The sequence below is a fragment of the Balaenoptera physalus genome (genome assembly GCF_965194825.1).
Source record: "Balaenoptera physalus genome assembly, chromosome: 4".
Classification (NCBI taxonomy): Eukaryota; Metazoa; Chordata; class Mammalia; order Artiodactyla; family Balaenopteridae; genus Balaenoptera; species Balaenoptera physalus.
This window is the reverse complement of record NC_138891.1, coordinates 61,974,325-61,993,182: the sequence shown is the minus strand read 5'-3', so window position 1 is coordinate 61,993,182 and position 18,858 is coordinate 61,974,325. Positions and strand designations below refer to the sequence as shown.

Genomic DNA, 18,858 nt, shown 5'->3' with positions numbered 1-18,858 from the left:
CCCTTCTACCACTGGCTTTTTAAAATTCCACATATAAGTATTTGTTTCTCTCTGACTTATTTTACTCAGCATAATGCCCTCAAGGTCCATCCATGTTATCACAAAAAGCAAGATTTCCTTCTTTTTTATGGTTGAATAATATTCCTTTGTGTGTGTGTATACACACACACACACACATCACATTTTCTTTATCCATACACACATCAATGGACATTTAGGTTGTTTCCACTCTTGGCTATTGTGAATAATGATGCAATGAACATGGGAGTGTGGATATCTCTGAGATAGAGATTTCATTTCCTTTGGATAAATACCCAGGAGTGGAAGTGCTGAATCATATGGTAGTTCTATTTAAAATTTTTTCCATACTGCTTTCCATAGTGGTTGTACCCTCAATTTTTAAATGACAAGTGAGAGGACTATTAAATGAGCAACAAGCTATAAAAACTAAACAAATACTGTAATTTTTTGTCTTCTAATACTTAAATCTTTTCTGTAAGTTAAAATGATGTCTTTCATAGTATGCCTAACAATTACTGTGTTGCATTACAACTAATAAGTGGTAAACAATTAACATTCACAACATAAAATTAAAAAAATGTATATTTCTTTTAATAATTCTCCAATATCCAAAATCAGCACCTAAACTGTTCTTCCTCCCTGTTTGCTGAACTTATTTAGCAGCCTCTGCTGCCTCCAATGCATTCAGCATGAGCACCACCTGAGTACATGGCCTCATAAGAAGGAGTAGCAGCCAAGAGTAGGATAGATCAGATCAGTTTTCCTTGGCAACCTTCCCACGGCATACTAACTTAGGTTTTCCTCTGGACAGGTTTCATAAATCAGCATATTATCTCACAATCCATGGGATGACATTTATGCAGTATGGAAAACCAGCTCACAGTTCTGGTACACAGTAAGGTAGCATCTGCTTATTTCTGTAGTCTCATGTCTCAATACTTCCCACATCCTCTCCCATCTATTCCATTCTCTGGCCATACTTAACTACTATCAATTCCTTGAATGAATCTCTCAGCTCTGGGAATTTGCATACATTGCCCCCTTTGCTTCTTGGTGTTACTCTCTGACCAGTTTACATTTCATCGCTGGAAACAACACAGTCGTGAGTTCTAATGTAGAGCAAGAGCTTAGCCTAGGCTAAGCTCAGGCTAAGCTTCCCTCTTCTGTCTACCCACAGCTCTCTGTTCTTGCCTCAGTTACAATTCAGTTGTGATAGGTCTATGACAATATATTTATTTCTGTTTTTCCTACACACTGTAAGTATTCTGGGAATAAACAATACACCTTATGTGACTCTGTTCCAAATGCCTAGGTAAGAGACAATCATTATAAGTTTGTGAAGGACTGGATATATACACTAAAGCTTTCAAAGGTATGGAATTCTTTTGCTATACCCAAGATTTTTAGAATAGATACTTCCTGAAAGTCTGTAAATCAAAATCCTATTGACTTACACGGTTAACTCAGAAATGCACTCCAGGAATTCCCTGGCAGTCCAGTGGTTAGGACCCTGTGCTCTCACTGCTGAGGGCCCAGGTTCAATCTCTGGTCGGGGAGCTAACATCCCACAAGCCTCATGCCATGGCCAAAGGAAAAAAAGAAAAGAAAACGTACTCCACCAAAAAGATGGTATCTCTAAAACACAAGTTTCACACAGCAAGCCTAAAATTCATTTAAAGGTATAACCTTCACTTTGTAATACAGCTTTTGTACAAAAAGGGAAATGAACAATACCCATGATCTTAACAGACTCACTAAAAGCACATATATAGAAAACTTAAAAAAAATTCTAAAATACAAGTAATAATTATCTTTAGATGGCTGTATTATGTTATTAACCATCATATCTTCTTTACCATTTTCAGTATTTTTTAAATGAACATTTATTATTTTTAAAATCAGGACTAATATTTAAGAAGTAAATGATTCTGAGCAAATAGTTTGTATGTTTTAGGGAGTTCTTGACATTATGATACTTAAATGTTTTAGCAATCACAATAGTGTCGGCACTGCTCCAAAACTGTAGTATAATTACCTAGATCAATCACCTTTTTGAGCTCAAGCAAAGACCCTTCTGAGAGCTGTACTGTCTCTTTAAAACATTCCTTAAGTAAGTTTTTCTCTGATGAAATCTAGAGGTTAGTATCACATCAATCCCTGCATAACAAATGTAAATCAAGCACTGAATGTACATTGACAACTGTGGCACTGTCTTTTCATATTTGTTTTTCTGCATTAATATCACAAGACTGCAAAGACAGGTACCTGTAGAATATCTTAGATGGCTACATACAAGCAACCCTGATGCTTACACTGAAGCACTCCTAATTTACTGTAAAAACAACTGACTGTGTTAAATGGGGGCTCCTAAATAAAGTTGATCTACCTAAAAAAGCAGGTTTAGAGAAAAAGAGAACGCATTAGGAGCATAAATACCTATGAAATTATCTTTGAACAGTAAAATGCAGATTAATTTCCCTGTTTGGTCATGTGAACCTCATCAGTGGTTGGCAAATGTTTTCTGTAAAGCGTTAGAAGTAAACATTTTGATGTTAAGTTTTGTGGGCCATGAGGCTAAATTGAGGATATTATGTAGGTAATTATGCTACAAAGAGGAAACAAATTTTGACAAAAAAAATTTTAAGTAAAAAGTATAATAATTAGGGCCTCTCTCGCCTTCTGAGATGGCCGACACTCTTGTCTGTGGAGTGTTTCTCCCTAAATAAATCCACTTCTTATCTATCACTTTGTCTCTCACTGAATTCTTTCTGTGATGAGACATCAAGAACCTGAGCTTCATTAAGTCCTGAGGCCAGTCTTTGAGTTCTGCTGGAACTAAGGCCCACACCCAGGTGGAGGATGGAATGATGATGTTGACCCACATGACTTCAATCAACTAAAGCTTGGACTCTATCAGTCGTGGCCCCAATTCTATGCTGAATTCTCCTCTGCTCAAGCCCCTTCATGAATATGCATGTACCCTTAACTTAAAACTTCCCCAAGTTTGCTGTCTGGGGGAGACACTATTCTAGGAAGGATCCCCAGTGTTCTCCTCACTTGCTGCAAGTAATAAATCTTTCCTTTTCCCGAAAAAAAAAAAATTAAGTACAATTTTTAAAATAATAGAAGTCTACTAATGAGGAGAACAGAAACCTTTTTTTTTGCAGGGGGAAGAACCCCAATTAATTTTGATTAATGGGGTTCAAAGTTCATGTTTCCTATCATCAAAATCAATTGCACATGTCCATCTGTTAATGCTGATCTGTAATGAGATTTTACATTTTATTGCAAAAGAACCATCTGTAATGAGATTTTGTATTTCATTTTTGATTATCTTTTCAAACAGGCAGTATATTAAAGCATATTATCACTGAATAATAAACACAATGCTTTGCCACCTAATTTGATAATAATCAACACTCCACTATGTTTTAAGAGTGTGATATTAAAAGTCCATTTTTCTTTTCATGTTTGGACATGATGGTTAAATACTGATAATAAAAATATACTAAAATGTCATATGGCAAAATGTGTGGCACGGAAAACATTAACAAGTTATAATTGTGTCGCTGTGATTTGTAGTATATCAAGCAGCAGTGACAAATGATAAAAGTGCTTTATAAGGTCTCTGTCCCAATTACTCAACTGTGCTGTTATAGTGCAAAAGCCTTCACTGATGATATGTAAATGAACAAATGTGGCTCTGTTCCAATAAAGCTTTATTTACAGACACCAAACTTTTAATTCATACCATGAAATATTACTCTTCTTTGACTTCTTTCTCATCCATTAAAAAATGTAAAAATTATTTTGAGCTCATGGGCTGTAAAAAATGCAGTGGGCCGTATTTGGGCCCATGGGCCATAGCTTGCTGGTCCCTGAACTCCATGATCCAGATAATTATATTCTTACCTTCTGGCAAGCTGCCTCAACTTTTCAGCACATTCACTGTCTGACGTCTGGTTTATAAGTTCAAGGATGTTCATGGTTCTGTGAAAATGTCCACATGACAAACTCACACTAACAGCTGTTTCATGTTTATCTCCAGTAAGTACCCATACTTTGATACCAGCCATTCTCAATGCTTCAATAGTTTCTCGAACTTTATCTTGTAGTCTGAAAATAAAAGAAACAAAATTAGTAGTAGAGAACACTGTTTTGACTGTATTTTAAGTATAAACCACAAAGTACAAATAAGGTAATTCCGAACTCCTTAACCTAGGAATGTTATAGTATAGTAATATAACTGAATTTTTTTTCCATTAGGGAAAAAATAGGAATAACCAAATTAGTGACCACCTGGCTAATATAAAATCTACAACTGTGTGCTAACACATGTTTGTCACAATGGGCATTCCAGAGTTGTGAGGCATTTTAGGTGACAGATACTAAATGATCGCCTGGGTCAATACTGCCTTAATGAGAACATTTGTGCATTCTCACAATTGTAAGGTTTCCTTCCCTTCATTTTGGTTACTGATAATACTACTGTAAATGTATTTGGTTTTTTGAAGCTCACAGGGTATTGATATGTTGGAGCACTATGTAAACTTAAATGTAAAATCTACAACTTCATATTTTAAGAGTGTATCTTCGAAGTTGATTTTTATAGAACCAACTAACTATATAGTCTTCATAAACTCATTTTCTTAGAAAGTCTTAAATTTCAAATTAGAAGATTTTCTCCTTTTTTGGCAAGAAAATCTCTTGCCTCATTAGTTCAAAAATCAGACTGTGGACAATAATGGTCTACATATAACCTCAGGGAGTCTCAGAAATCTCATGAGGACAACTGAAAAGTAAATGAAACCCTAGATTTTAAAAAATGCAAGCACCTTTAGATCTAGGGGGTAGAGAAAAACATAACAATAGGTTTAATTTGTAGAATTCAATTTAATTCAAGAAACTGTGAAACACACATGGAGAGAGATGCTGTGAACAAAGGCAAAGAATAAGTAGACCTCAAGGAATTCACAGGCTAACAGAGGACAAAGTCTTCAAACAAATAATATACTGCCACAAGGACAACAACAGAACTACCTACAAAACATGGGGGCTTTCCAAAGAAGAGAATTTTTAATACTATTAGGGGTTAGGAAAGGTCTTCCTGGAGTGGGGGTGATATATGAACTATGGTTTATGAATAGGTATTCACAGATGGATAAGGGAAGAATGATTCAGGCAGAAAGCACAGCCTTACCAACGAAAAAAGGCACAAAATAGAACACTTTTAACTATAGTTGTCGTTCAGAGAACTAGACAGTTTGGTACTGTTGAAATGTAAAGTCGAGGGGGGCAGTGGTAAAAGGTGAGGCTGGAGAATTAAGCAGGAGCTTAAAATCTTTGTATGGAACACTGAGGAACAGTCTAAAAACTCAAGACTACAGGCAAAACTATACATGGCTGGATTCTTTCAACTATTTCACACAGCTGGCTAGAACAAAAATTATATATATGGACTGGGAAAAATTAAGGTTTTAATTCTCTATTTTGATTTTAAATATATTAAGTATAAAATGTTAAAAAATAGAATTTGTTATAAATTAGAAACACTTGGCTAGAAAAATTCTTATGAGAGAAAAATGATATTGCCTATTTGTCTGATACTTACTTGTCTTCTACTGCTGTAGCTCCCACTAATATCAGGTCTTTCTCTATGAACTGGAAGACATCTGCCAGTTTCTCTTCCCGTTGCTGCAAGGCAGTCCTGGCTTCAAATAAACGTCTATCTATTTCCTCATACTCTTTAGGTGTAAACTCTCTATAGGCCATACACAGAGTTCTTAGCCCTTTCTAAAATAGGAAAATTAAAGACAAAAATTGAACAAAAATAACTAATGGGGAATTAAGAAGTCATTGAAATAAACTGAGGACCCTGTTACCAAAATTCAATTATAAATAATTTAAAAAGTACTATCATCTAGTGATAGGAAATAAACTGTCACAAAACCCTAGTCATCTGAGTTATGGGACACATATTATCATAGCTCTTGCAATTTCTGATGAGTTCTTAAACAGTTGCTCAAAATAATTAAGGTCATTGAATTGTAGAACATTATAGAGCCTAGACAGGATCATAAAGACGATCTACCTGTGATTTTAAATACGTTTTACCAGGAACGCCAAAAAGTTCTATAATGGTACCTTTAGGATTGTCAAAAGAGAGGCAGCCCCAGGTTCTTCTCTCCTGTTTTAACCACTACAACTCCACTTTTATCTACTTTATTTTTTTTAGACAATATTTTTTTAAAGTCTTTATTGAATTTGTTCCAAAATGGCTTCTGTTTTATGTGTTTTTTTGGCTTTTTGGCCGCGAGGCATGTGGGATCGTCCCGACCAGGGATTGAACCTGCATTGGAAGGTGAAGTCTTAACCACTGGACTGCCAGGGAAGTCCCCACTTTTATCTACTTTAAAAGAACTTTTTTTTAAGCAAAGGGGACTATAATTTCCTGAGGGTTCATGATATGACAAATTCACATTTCAAATAAAGAAGCCTGTAAAGTGGTCATTATCAACCAACCAATACTTTCTAGAGCCACTGAATGAATGATTTTAAATTGTATACCTTCACTGGTGAATTGGAATTTCACAAAACTTAGGAATATATATTTGATTATCTGATTCTATCAGGTGTAAACTTTTCTTATGGTGTTAATATTTGAAAGTTGGTATCTAAATCTGAAAGCTTACAAAAGTTCTTTTTCTTGCAATACATTTTCCTCAGAGAAACCCAACATAAATGTTCTAATAGTAGGACTCAGAAAGGGAAGGTTTTAAAATACTATATGACACTACTTAGCAGATTTCTAAATGTTGTCATGCCTTGATTTACAAATGACCTACACCTGTTTCTCTTAAATAACAGTTAAGAGACTATGAGAGTTACTAAATTAATTCATTCTACAACAAACATTTATTGAGTGCCAACTACGTGCCAGCATTTTTCTGGATTAAAATGACAGAAAAGTAGAATAGAACTTCCCTGGTGGTGCAGTGGTTAAGAATCTGCCTGCCAATGCAGGGGACATGGGTTCGATCCCTGGTCCAGGAAGATCCCACATGCCGCGGAGCAACTAAGCCCGTGCGCCACAACTACTGATCCCGTGCTCCGCAACTACTGAGACCACATGTTGCAACTACTGAAGCCTGCATGCCTAGAGCCGGTGCTCCGCAACAAGAGAAGCCACTGCAACAAGAAGCCCATGCACCGCAATGAAGAGTAGCCCCCGCTCGCCGCAACTAGAGAAAGCCCACACGCAGCGAGGACCCACCGTAGTCCCTGCCCCGCCCGCCCAAAAAAAATAGAACAATGCCTTTTTTCTTATGGATATTACAGCGTGGTAGATGAACTAGACCATAAACAAATAGAAAGTAATGGGAGAAAAGAAACTGTAAGTAAGTAAAAGAGGCAGGTGGGCAGCATTTATAGAAATGCAGAAATGAGAGATCATGAGGCTCTTAGACTGAGACAGAGCTGCTTAATAAGTTTCCTCTTCACATGAATTGTGGCACTTTGTTTTTGTAAGATTTTCCTACATTCTTTTATTAAGAGGGACATAATTCACGTACCATAATTCACTTTAAAAAGTACAATTCAGTGGTCTTTAGTGTACTCACAAAGTCGTGCAATTGTTATTACTATCTAATTCCAGAACATTTGCATCACCCCCAAAAGGAATTCCATATTCATTAGCAGACACTTCCCTTCCCCCCTTTCCTCCAGCTCCTGGCAACCACTAATATGCTTTCTGGCTCTATGACTTTGTCTTTTCTGGGTATTTCATATAAATGGAATATGTGGCCTTCTGTGACTAGCTTCTTTCACTTAGCAATCTTTTCAAAGTTCATCCATGATGTGGCATATATCAGTACTTCATCCCTTTTAATGGCCAAATAACATTTTGTTATATGGATATGACACATCAGTTGATGGACATTTGGGTTTTTCCATTTTTTTGGCTATTAGGAATAAAGCTGCTAAGTACAAGTTTTTGTGTAGACGTATGTTTTCAATTCTCTTGGATGTATACCTAGGAGTGAAATTACCAAGTCATATAGTAACTCTATATTACTCTATGTTCTATGAGGAATTGTAAAACTATTTTTGAAAGTGGCCATATCATTTATATTCCTATCAGCAATGTATCAGGGTTCCAGTTTCTACAAATACTTGGGATTTTTGTACGTCTCCTTTTTTTTTTTTCGGCCATGCTGCACGGCATGCAGAATCTTAGTCCCCCGAGCAGGGATGGAACCCGTGCCCCCTGCAATGGAAGCACGCAGTCTTAACCACTGGACCGCCAGGGAAGTCCCTCCCTTTTTAATATAGCAATCTGAGTGGTCCTTGTAGCCATAAGTACTCTGGCTGTACTAGGTGCAAAGAGAAGACATATTTTAGCAGGTTAAAAAAGGTCAAATTTTAACCAACAAATGAGAAGCCAACACATAATGTAACAGAACTGCAGAATTTCTATAATTTTTGATAAAATACTAATGCAAAAATGAAACCCTAAATCTTTCATATATATATATTTTTAGCGGTTTTTAAATTAGAGAAATTTGCACTTACCAAAGCAAATTCATCTACATGAATTCTGGTTTTTTCTATTTCTCCACCTATACATTCCGGGAGAACTGATGATTCGGCTCCTTTAACAAATAAAAGTTTCTCACCTAAAAAGAAAAATGAGTCATCAAGTTCTTAGTATTATTTAACTAAAAATTCATGAACATTTAAATTGGTTACCTGAAGGTGCCTGAACAATTACACTCATTCTTCTACGATCTGAATCAAATTCCAGAATATGAAGCAGTTTGTACCTAAGGAAGAAAAAATAAGAAAGACAAAATCTGTACTGTTTTGAATAATATTAAGTGAATATTTGGAAAGAATCCCTATAAAAGATAAAATGGTTAATTTAGAACAAGAAATTAATCTCAATTACATTTTTCAAGATGATGGATTATGAGTCATTAATAACACAAGATAGAAAAAGAAGGAACTGACATTTATTAAGTACTTACCAAATGCCACGTACTTTACATACCTTATATCATTTAATACCCATGAGAACCAAAGGAGGTAGGTCTTATCTCATTTTACAGGTGAGGACTATTAAACTCAGAAAGATACACTCATTTGCCTTAAGTCAAATAAGCATGTGAATGGGAATACATATCTGCCCAGCTTCATGTTTTTCCTCATTAAAAAAGGTGACTGATTCTCAACTCTTTTTTCTGCCTAAACACACCTGAGAAATACGAACACATTAGTAACAGAGGCTCATTACAGCAGTGATTCTGAACCTACGACAGGGCATGTGTGTGCAGTTGGGGGACACAAAGGCCTCTCTAGGGAGCTGTAAAAGAATTTGTGTGGATGGGTCAGGTGTGGATTGAAAAGTCTTCTGGATGAATTTATACAACGGTGTTCATATGGAATGTTTTGGCACATCTCAAAGAAAAACACTGAGTAGAATGGTTTATAAGTTGATAAAATGAGCCAGACAGGCTTCCAAATAAATGTAGCCAAAGACTGGGCAATATTTAGTTCAGAAAAGCATAGTCTGGAAAAGCACAAGTGGAGCTGAGATATGATCAGAAATGATAAAACCATGAAAGATATGAATGTGATAAGAATGGACTAATTTATCAAACAGTGGAAATACTGGAAATAATACAACGGTTCCTTAATGTTTGAAAGATAAAAATCATAGGAAAGATAAGGAAGTTTTTATTTAGTGAGTAGAAATTTACAAAACTCATTACCCTAAGAATGTGTAAAAATAAACACATAAGTAAATTCAAGAACCATTAAGCTAAAATACAGATGAAAGTTTCAGAGCATTATACTGTTATTACCATGATGAGATACAATGTAATACTGACATCATTCTAGAGCAGATGTCAGTAAACTTTTCCTGTAAGGGGCCAGACAGTAAATACTTTAGGCTTTGAAGACCATATATGATCTCTGCTGCATATTTTTTTGTTTTGGAAAACACTTAAAAAATGTAATTTAGTTTGCGGGCTGTACAGAAACAGGCTGTAGGCCAGATCTGGTTTCTGGGTCATAGTTTACCAATTCCTGTTCTATAGTAAACACTTAATATATAGAAAATTACAATATAGAAAAAAATCACCGTTCCAGTTTTCCAAGTGTTTTAACTTCCATAGTTTCTCCAGAATTGCCAATAAATACAATGCCGAATCTAGGGAATAAAAGGAGAAAGAAATATAAGATTTAAAGGATGATATTTTATAATTCACAATATAACTAACTTGAATAAAAACATTTAAAATATAAGTTTAAGGTGTATTTTAAAGTTATTTCCTTTGAGTATAGGATTATTTTTAAGAACTTGAAGGGTGAGAGTAGATCTATAACAATACATACACAAGTATTTCTCACAAATTATATTGTTCATATTTCACAGTAACCAGACTTTTAAAGAGTTTTCTTCAAAATATGACTTAATGCAAGTTTGACAACAAAATTAATGACATTTCAAATTCTCATTTAAAATACCTTTATGTGTAAAAATATATACATATAAATAAAATACCTTTATGTGTAAAAAAATGTGTAAAAATAAAATACCTTTGTTTCTGAATTTTGTCTGAGAATTTAAAATTATGTTCTTGTATTTTCACATTTTCATTTAGAACGTATTTTTCTGAAGATTTGAAAATTAGACTTAAACTACCTTGCAGCAGCTTCCACAAGAGCCTTTTCATCTGGTGAAGATGCATAGTACTCCAACTGGGAGGGTGCAAGGTTGGTTTGCCAGGGACCATCACCAATGCCATCAGTCTGAACACTGCTAATCTGCACAGTGTGACAGAGACTGACTGCTTTAAAGAAGAGATCATGTTCTTTAATCTGCAGAAACATAATTAATATCCATAATAAAATATACCAATACCAAATAACATGTAGGAACATGTAGGAAACCAAAAACAAAATTCTAAAAAATGCCAATAAATACAGCTCATAATTTGATAAACTAAGATGTAGAACAAGAGTGCTACAATTCTGAATTGCATAAATAATAGTTGGTTGTTTCTGAATCCCAAGAGTAAAATGTCACATTTGCTTATGACCCTTCAACATCTGAGTATATTTTTAGGAGGCATAACCAAATTGCAAGTAAAGGTGAAAACTCTTTTATGGAAGAACTGAGATCTCAGAAGCTCTATTCCTTAGCAAAGTCTTCTTTATTTCAAGGCAGAAAGGGCTTTCCTTAACTTAGTCCCATTTAAGTACCCAGAGAACTAAAGTAGATGCATATATATTTTTTATTTTAGTGGAACATTTAATTTATTTATTTATATTTTTTAAATAGATCTTTATTGGAGTATAATTGCTTCACAATACTGTGTTAGTTTCTGTTGCACAACAAAGCGAGAATCAGCCATATGCATACACATGTCCCCATATCCCCTCCTTCTTGAGCCTCCCTCCGTAAAGTAGATGCATATTAAGTGACAAGTTAAGCTGGCTTATGACTATAAATTCTCAGTGCTGAATCAAAGGATAAACATTTCAAATGTATATTCCTTGCCCCACTAACATTTAAACTTTTTCTCCTACAACCCACCAACTAACAAAGAATTACTATTTCAAATGAAACTCCTATTTATTAACTTAAAAATTGCTTACTAGTTCAGTTTCATTTTCAGGACTGGTTCTAAAAGAGGAACTGGCTGCAAGATGGGATAAGTTGTTAAGATGGGATAAACTACTAAGATAAGATAAGTTTCCTTCTGAAGAGTCTGGTGTTGGTCCTTCAGATACAAGTCTACCACTGATTTCTTGGTATTTTATACCATTAATTGAACATTCCCGAAACTGCATCTCGTTTTCGGTCAGTGTACCAGTTTTATCTGTAAACACATACTCCACCTAGAGATAGAAAACAAAAGAAAACAAACCTTTATGTTCAGGGTATTATGCTAAACAAAAAAACTTTGTACTCTTACTTATAATCCGAGCACAAGCAAATAATTAAAGATGCCACAGAAACAAAACAGGGTAGTACAAAATATTTAAAACCTATATACTCTTTGAAGTCTGTGGCATCTTTAGGTTCATGTTCATCTATAGAGTTGGTGGATAATTTCTGTTGAACAAGCAGCAGAAATATGAACTGCAGTTATTCTCTCTGGGTAAACTGAGGAAAAGCCAATACTGATATTTGGGGATACCCCCCAAAAACAGCTGGGCTGCCAGGCTTTTCTAGGGAAAACTTTTGGACTTGTAAAGAAAACCAAAGATTAGCATTCATTTGAGGATGTCACCTTACATGAAAAGGTAAAGAGAGTCTAAAACAAATGACAGGCAGTTCCGCTATAACACTGTCTTGAAAACACAAGAATTTATTACAATGAGATTGATATATAAGGGAACAATTTGAGCAAAATATGAACTTTGCGTTTGATTATGAACAGTTTCATCTGTGAGAAACACTAGGTGAACACAGAAAACTGCACCCAGAATACATGAAATATACAAACCTCAAACAGCTAGCAAGCTACCTCAGGTCACCATGTGTGTTATGAGCCATAACCATTCACATCTGGTATTATACTTTCCTTCTGTTTTCAGATAACCTTCCTTCCAATACTTCACAATAACACACAAGTTGCAATACTTCTGATGGCCACTTCCACAAGTAAACTTCAGGTCATTTTCAAGATAAAGTGCCATATTTATTGTAGTATTTACGTATTTCTTAATAATTTAGCAAGTCCTGTTGTCATTAGGTTCTTATCTTTTTATTTTAAATGTGTTACTGACAAAGTTTTTGTTGTATCCCAATCCCATTTTCCCATAAGCCCTGTGGTTTTTACTAAGTAATTTTGCAAGCACAGTGATTTTAGGAATGCATATGTCACACTACAGCAGAACTGATGTACTGAGAAATGAACTAGGAAAAAACTGAGAAAATGCAACTAGCAGAAGGCTTTAAAGAAACTGTCACTAATATCCTCAAAGAGGTGAAAGAACAGATTATATTCAAGAAACAAGAATAAGATGTGAGCTGCGAAGTGGGAGTGACAGTGGCACCTCTCGGCCACTTTTGCTTCACCGACTCAGCTGTGGGAAAAGCACCAGAACCAGGTCCAGCTGGAAGTGGGGGCTCGGACTTTAATCCATTGGAACATTTTCCTTGTGGAAAGCGTGAGCCGTGTGGATGAAAGGCTCTAGGTGCTCCAGCCAGGCATCAGGGCTGTGCCTCTGAGATGAGAGAGCCAACTTCAGGACACTGGTCCACAAGAGACCTCCCAGCTCCACGTAATACCAAACGGCGAAAATCCCTCAGAGATCTCCATCTCATCATCAAGACCCAGCTTCACTCAAAGACCAGCAAGCTACAGTGCTCACACCCTATGCCAAACAACTAGCAAGACAGGAACACAGCCCCATCCATTAGCAGAGAGGCTGCCTAAAATCATAATAAGGCCACAGATACCCCAAAACACACCACCAGATGTGGACGTGCCCACCAGAAAGACAAGATCCAATCTCATCCACCAGAACACAGGCACTAGTCCCCTCCACCAGGAAGCCTACACAACCCACTGAAGCAACCTTAGCCACTGGGGACAGATACCAAAAACAACGGGAACTACGAACCTGCAGCCTGTGAAAAGGAGACCTCAAACACAGTAAGATAAGCAAAATGAGAAGACAGAAAAACACACAGCAGATGAAGGAGCAGGGTCAAAACACACCAGACCTAACAAATGATGAGGAAATAGGCAGTCTACCTGAAAAAGAATTCAGAATAATGATAGTAAAGATGATCCAAAATCTTGGAAAAAGAATAGACAAAATGCAAGAAACATTTAACAAGGACGTAGAAGAACTAAAGAGGAACCAAGCAACGATGATAAACACAATAAATGAAATTTAAAATACTCTAGAAGGGATTAATAGCAGAATAACTGAGGCAGAAGAACAGATAAGTGACCTGGAAGATAAAATAGTGGAAATAACTAATGCAGAGCAGAATAAAGAAAAAAGAATGAAAAGAACTGAGGACAGTCTCAGAGACCTCTGGGACAACATTAAACGCACCAACATTCGAATTATAGGGGTCCCAGAAGAAGAAGAGAAAAAGAAAGGGACTGGAAAATATTTGAAGAGATTATAGTTGAAAACTTCCCTAATATGGGAAAGGAAATAGTTAATCAAGTCCTGGAAGCACAGAGAGGCCCATACAGGATAAATCCAAGGAGAAACACGCCAAGACACATATTAATCAAACTATCAAAAATTAAATATAAAGAAAACATATTAAAAGCAGCAAGGGAAAAACAACAAATAACACACAACGGAATCCCCATAAGGTTAACAGCTGATCTTTCAGCAGAAACTCTGCAAGCCAGAAGGGAGTGGCAGGATATACTTAAAGTGATGAAGGAGAAAAACCTACAACCAAGATTACTCTACCCAGCAAGGATCTCATTCAGATTTGATGGAGAAATTAAAACCTTTACAGACAAGCAAAAGCTGAGAGAGTTCAGCACCACCAAACCAGCTTTACAACAAATGCTAAAGGAACTTCTCTAGGCAGGAAACACAAGAGAAGGAAAAGACCTACAATAACAAACCCAAAACAGTTAAGAAAATGGGAATAGGAACATACATACTGATAATTACCTTAAATGTAAATGGATTAAATGCTTCCACTAAAAGACACAGACTGGCTGAATGGATACAAAAACAAGACCCATATATATGCTGTCTACAAGAGACCCACTTCTGACCTAGGGTCACATTCAGACTGAAAGTGAGGGGATGGAAAAAGATATTCCATGCAAATGGAAATCAAAAGAAAGCTGGAGTAGCAATTCTCATATCAGACAAAATAGACTTTAAAATAAAGACTATTACAAGAGACAAAGAAAGACATTATATAATGATCAAGGGATCAATCCAAGAAGAAGGTATAACAATTGTAAATATTTATGCACCCAACATAGGAGCACCTCAATACATAAGGCAAATACTAACAGCCATAAAAGGGGAAATTGACAGCAACACAATCATAGTAGGGGACTTCAACACCCCACTTTCACCAATGGACAGATCATCCAAAATGAAAATAAATAAGGAAACACAAGCTTTAAATGATACATTAAACAAGATGGACTTAATTGATATTTATAGGACATTCCACCCAAAAACAACAGAATACACATTTTTCTCAAGTGCTCATGGAACGTTCTCCAGGATAGATCATATCTTGGGTCACAAATCAAGCCTTGGTAAATTTAAGAAAATTGAAATCATATCAAGTATCTTTTCCGACCACAACGCTATGAGACTAGATATCAATTACAGGAAAAGATCTGTAAAAAATACAAACACATGGATGCTACACAACACACTACTTAATAAGGAAGTGATCACTGAAGAAATCAAAGGGGAAATCAAAAAATACCTAGAAACAAATGACAATGGAGATATGACGACCCAAAACCTATGGGACGCAGCAAAAGCAGTGCTAAGAGGGAAGTTTATAGCAATAAAAGCCTACATCAAGAAACAGGAAACATCTCGAATAAACAACCTAACCTTGCACCTGAAGCAATTAGAGAAAGAAGAACCAAAAAAACCCCAAAGCTAGCAGAAGGAAAGAAATCATAAAGATCAGATCAGAAATAAATGAAAAAGAAATGAAGGAAACAACAGCAAAGATCAATAAAACTAAAAGCTGGTTCTTTGAGAAGATAAACAAAATTGATAAACCATTAGCCAGACTCATCAAGAGAAAAAGGGAGAAGACTCAAATCAACAGAATTAGAAATGAAAAAGAAGAAGTAACTACTGACACTGCAGAAATACAAACGATCATGAGAGATTACTACAAGCAACTCTATGCCAATAAAATGGACAACCTGGAAGAAATGGACACATTCTTAGAAATGCACAACCTTCCGAGACTGAACCAGGAAGAAACAGAAAATATGAACAGACCAATCACAAGCACTGAAATTGAAACTGTGATTAAAAATCTTCCAACAAAAAAAAGCCCAGGACCAGATGGCTTCACAGGCGAATTCTATCAAACATATAGAGAAGAGCTAACACCTATCCTTCTCAAACTCTTCCAAAATATAGCAGAGGAAGGAACACTCCCAAACTCATTCTACGAGGCCACCATCACCCTGATACCAAAACCAGACAAAGATGTCACAAAGAAAGAAAACTACAGGCCAATATCACTGATGAACATAGATGCAAAAATCCTCAACAAAATACTAGCAAACAGAATCCAACAGCACAATAAAAGGATCATACACCATGATCAAGTGGGGTTTATCCCAGGAATGCAAGGATTCTTCAATATACGCAAATCAATCAACGTGATACACCATATTAACAAATTGAAGGAGAAAAACCATACGATCATCTCAATAGATGCAGAGAAAGCTTTCGACAAAATTCAACACCCATTTATGATAAACGCCCTGCAGAAAGCAGGCATAGAGGGAACTTTCTTCAACATAAAGGCTATATATGACAAACCCACAGCCAACATTGTCCTCAATGGTGAAAAACTGAAACCATTTCCACTAAGATCAGGAACAAGACAAGGTTGCCCACTCTCACCACTATTATTCAACATAGTTTTGGAAGTGTTAGCCACAGCAATCAGAGAAGAAAAAGAAATAAAAGGAATCCAAATCAGAAAAGAAGAAGCAAAGCTGTCACTGTTTGCAGATGACATGATACTATACATAGAGAATCCTGAAGATTCTACCAGAAGACTACTAGAGCTAATCAATGAATTTGGTAAAGTAGCAGGATACAAAATTAATGCACAGAAATCTCTTGCATTCCTATACACTAATGACGAAAAATCTGAAAGTGAAATTAAGAAAACACTCCCGTTTACCATTACAACAAAAAGAATAAAATACCTAGGAATAAACCTACCTAAGGAGACAAAAGACCTGTATGCAGAAAATTATAAGACACTGATGAAAGAAATTAAAGATGATACAAATAGATGGAGAGATATACCATGTTCTTGGATTGGAAGAATCAACATTGTGAAAATGACTTTACTACCCAAAGCAATCTACAGATTCAATGCAATCCCTATCAAACTACCACTGGCATTTTCCCCAGAACTAGAACAAAAAATTTCACAATTTGTATGGAAACACAAAAGACCCTGAATAGCCAAAGCAATCTTGAGAACGAAAAATGGAGCTGGAGGAATCAGGCTCCCTGACTGCAGACTATACCACAAAGCTACAGTAATCAAGACAGTTTGGTACTGGCACAAAAACAGAAACATAGATCAATGGAACAGGATAGAAAGCCCAGAGATAAACCCATGCACATATGGTCACCTTATCTTTGATAAAGGAGGCAAGCATATACAGTGGAGAAAAGACAGCCTCTTCAATAAGTGGTGCTGGGAAAATTGGACAGGTACATGTAAAAGTATGAAATTAGAACACTCCCTGACACCATACACAAAAATAAACTCAAAATGGATTAAAGACCTAAATGTAAGGCCAGACACTATCAAACTCTTAGAGGAAAACATAGGCAGAACACTCTATGACATAAATCACAGCAAGATCCTTTTTGATGCACCTCCTAGAGAAATGGAAATAAAAACACAAATAAACAAATGGGACCTAATGAAACTTAAAAGCTTTTGCACAGCAAAGGAAACCATAAACAAGACCAAAAGACAACCCTCAGAATGGGAGAAAATATTTGCAAATGAAGCAACTGACAAAGGATTAATCTCCAAGATTTACAAGCAGCTCATGCAGCTCAATAAGAAAAAAACAAACAACCCAATCCAAAAATGGGCAGAAGACCTAAGTAGTCATTTCTCCAAAAAAGATATACAGACTGCCAACAGACACATGAAAGAATGCTCAACATCATTAATCATTAGAGAAATGCAAATCAAAACTACAATGAGATATCATCTCACACCGGTCAGAATGGCCATCATCAAAAAATCTAGAAACAATAAATGCTGGAGAGGGTGTGGAGAAAAGCGAACACTCTTGCACTGTTGGTGGGAATGTAAATTGATACAGCCACTATGGAGAACAGTATGGAGGTTCCTTAAGAAACTAAAAATAGAACTACCATACGACCCAGCAATCCCACTACTGGCCATATACCCTGAGAAAACCATAATTCAAAAAGAGTCATGTACCAAAATGTTCATTGCAGCTCTATTTACAATAGCCAGGACATGGAAGCAACCTAAGTGTCCATCATAGGATGAATGGATAAAGAAGATGTGGCACATATATACAATGGAATACTACTCAGCCATAAAAGGAAACGAAATGGAGGTATTTGTAGCGAGGTAGATGGAGTTAGAGTCTGTCATACAGAGTGAAGTAAGTCAGAAAGAGAAAAACAAATACAGTATGCTAACACATATATATGGAATCTAAGGAAAAAAAAAAAAGTCATGAAGAACCAGGGGCAAGACGGGAATAAAGACACAGACCTACTAGAGAATGGACTTGAGGATATAGGGAGGGGGAGGGGTAAGATGTGACAGGGTGAGAGAGTGGCATGGACATATATACACTACCAAATGTAAAATAGCCAGCTAGTGGGAAGCAGCCCCATAGCACAGGGAGATCAGCTCGGTGCTTTGTGACCACCTAGAGGGGTGGGATAGGGAGGGTGGGAGGGAGGGAGACGCAAGAGGGAAGAGATATGTGAACATATGTATATGTATAACTGATTCACTTTGTTATAAAGCAGAAAGTAACACACCACTGTAAACCAATTATACTCCAATAAAGATGTTATAAAAAAAAAAAAAGA

The 18,858-nt window shown here is 36.1% G+C and overlaps 1 protein-coding gene across 9 annotated transcripts in view; it reads right to left on the bottom strand.

The window, feature by feature from the left end:
• The window catches only part of ATP11B (ATPase phospholipid transporting 11B (putative)), a 127,854-nt gene that overhangs the window by 45,142 nt on the left and 63,854 nt on the right, over positions 1–18,858 (bottom strand). For all 9 annotated transcript variants that reach the window (XM_082461376.1, XM_082461375.1, XM_082461374.1 and 6 more), the window contains 7 exons: positions 11,686–11,928; positions 10,730–10,905; positions 10,166–10,234; positions 8,770–8,843; positions 8,593–8,696; positions 5,633–5,814; positions 3,934–4,137 (listed from right to left, as the gene is read on the bottom strand). In XM_082461376.1, the coding sequence (XP_082317502.1) occupies positions 3,934–4,137; positions 5,633–5,814; positions 8,593–8,696; positions 8,770–8,843; positions 10,166–10,234; positions 10,730–10,905; positions 11,686–11,928 (1,052 nt within the window). The remainder of the gene's footprint in view (positions 1–3,933; positions 4,138–5,632; positions 5,815–8,592; positions 8,697–8,769; positions 8,844–10,165; positions 10,235–10,729; positions 10,906–11,685; positions 11,929–18,858) is intronic.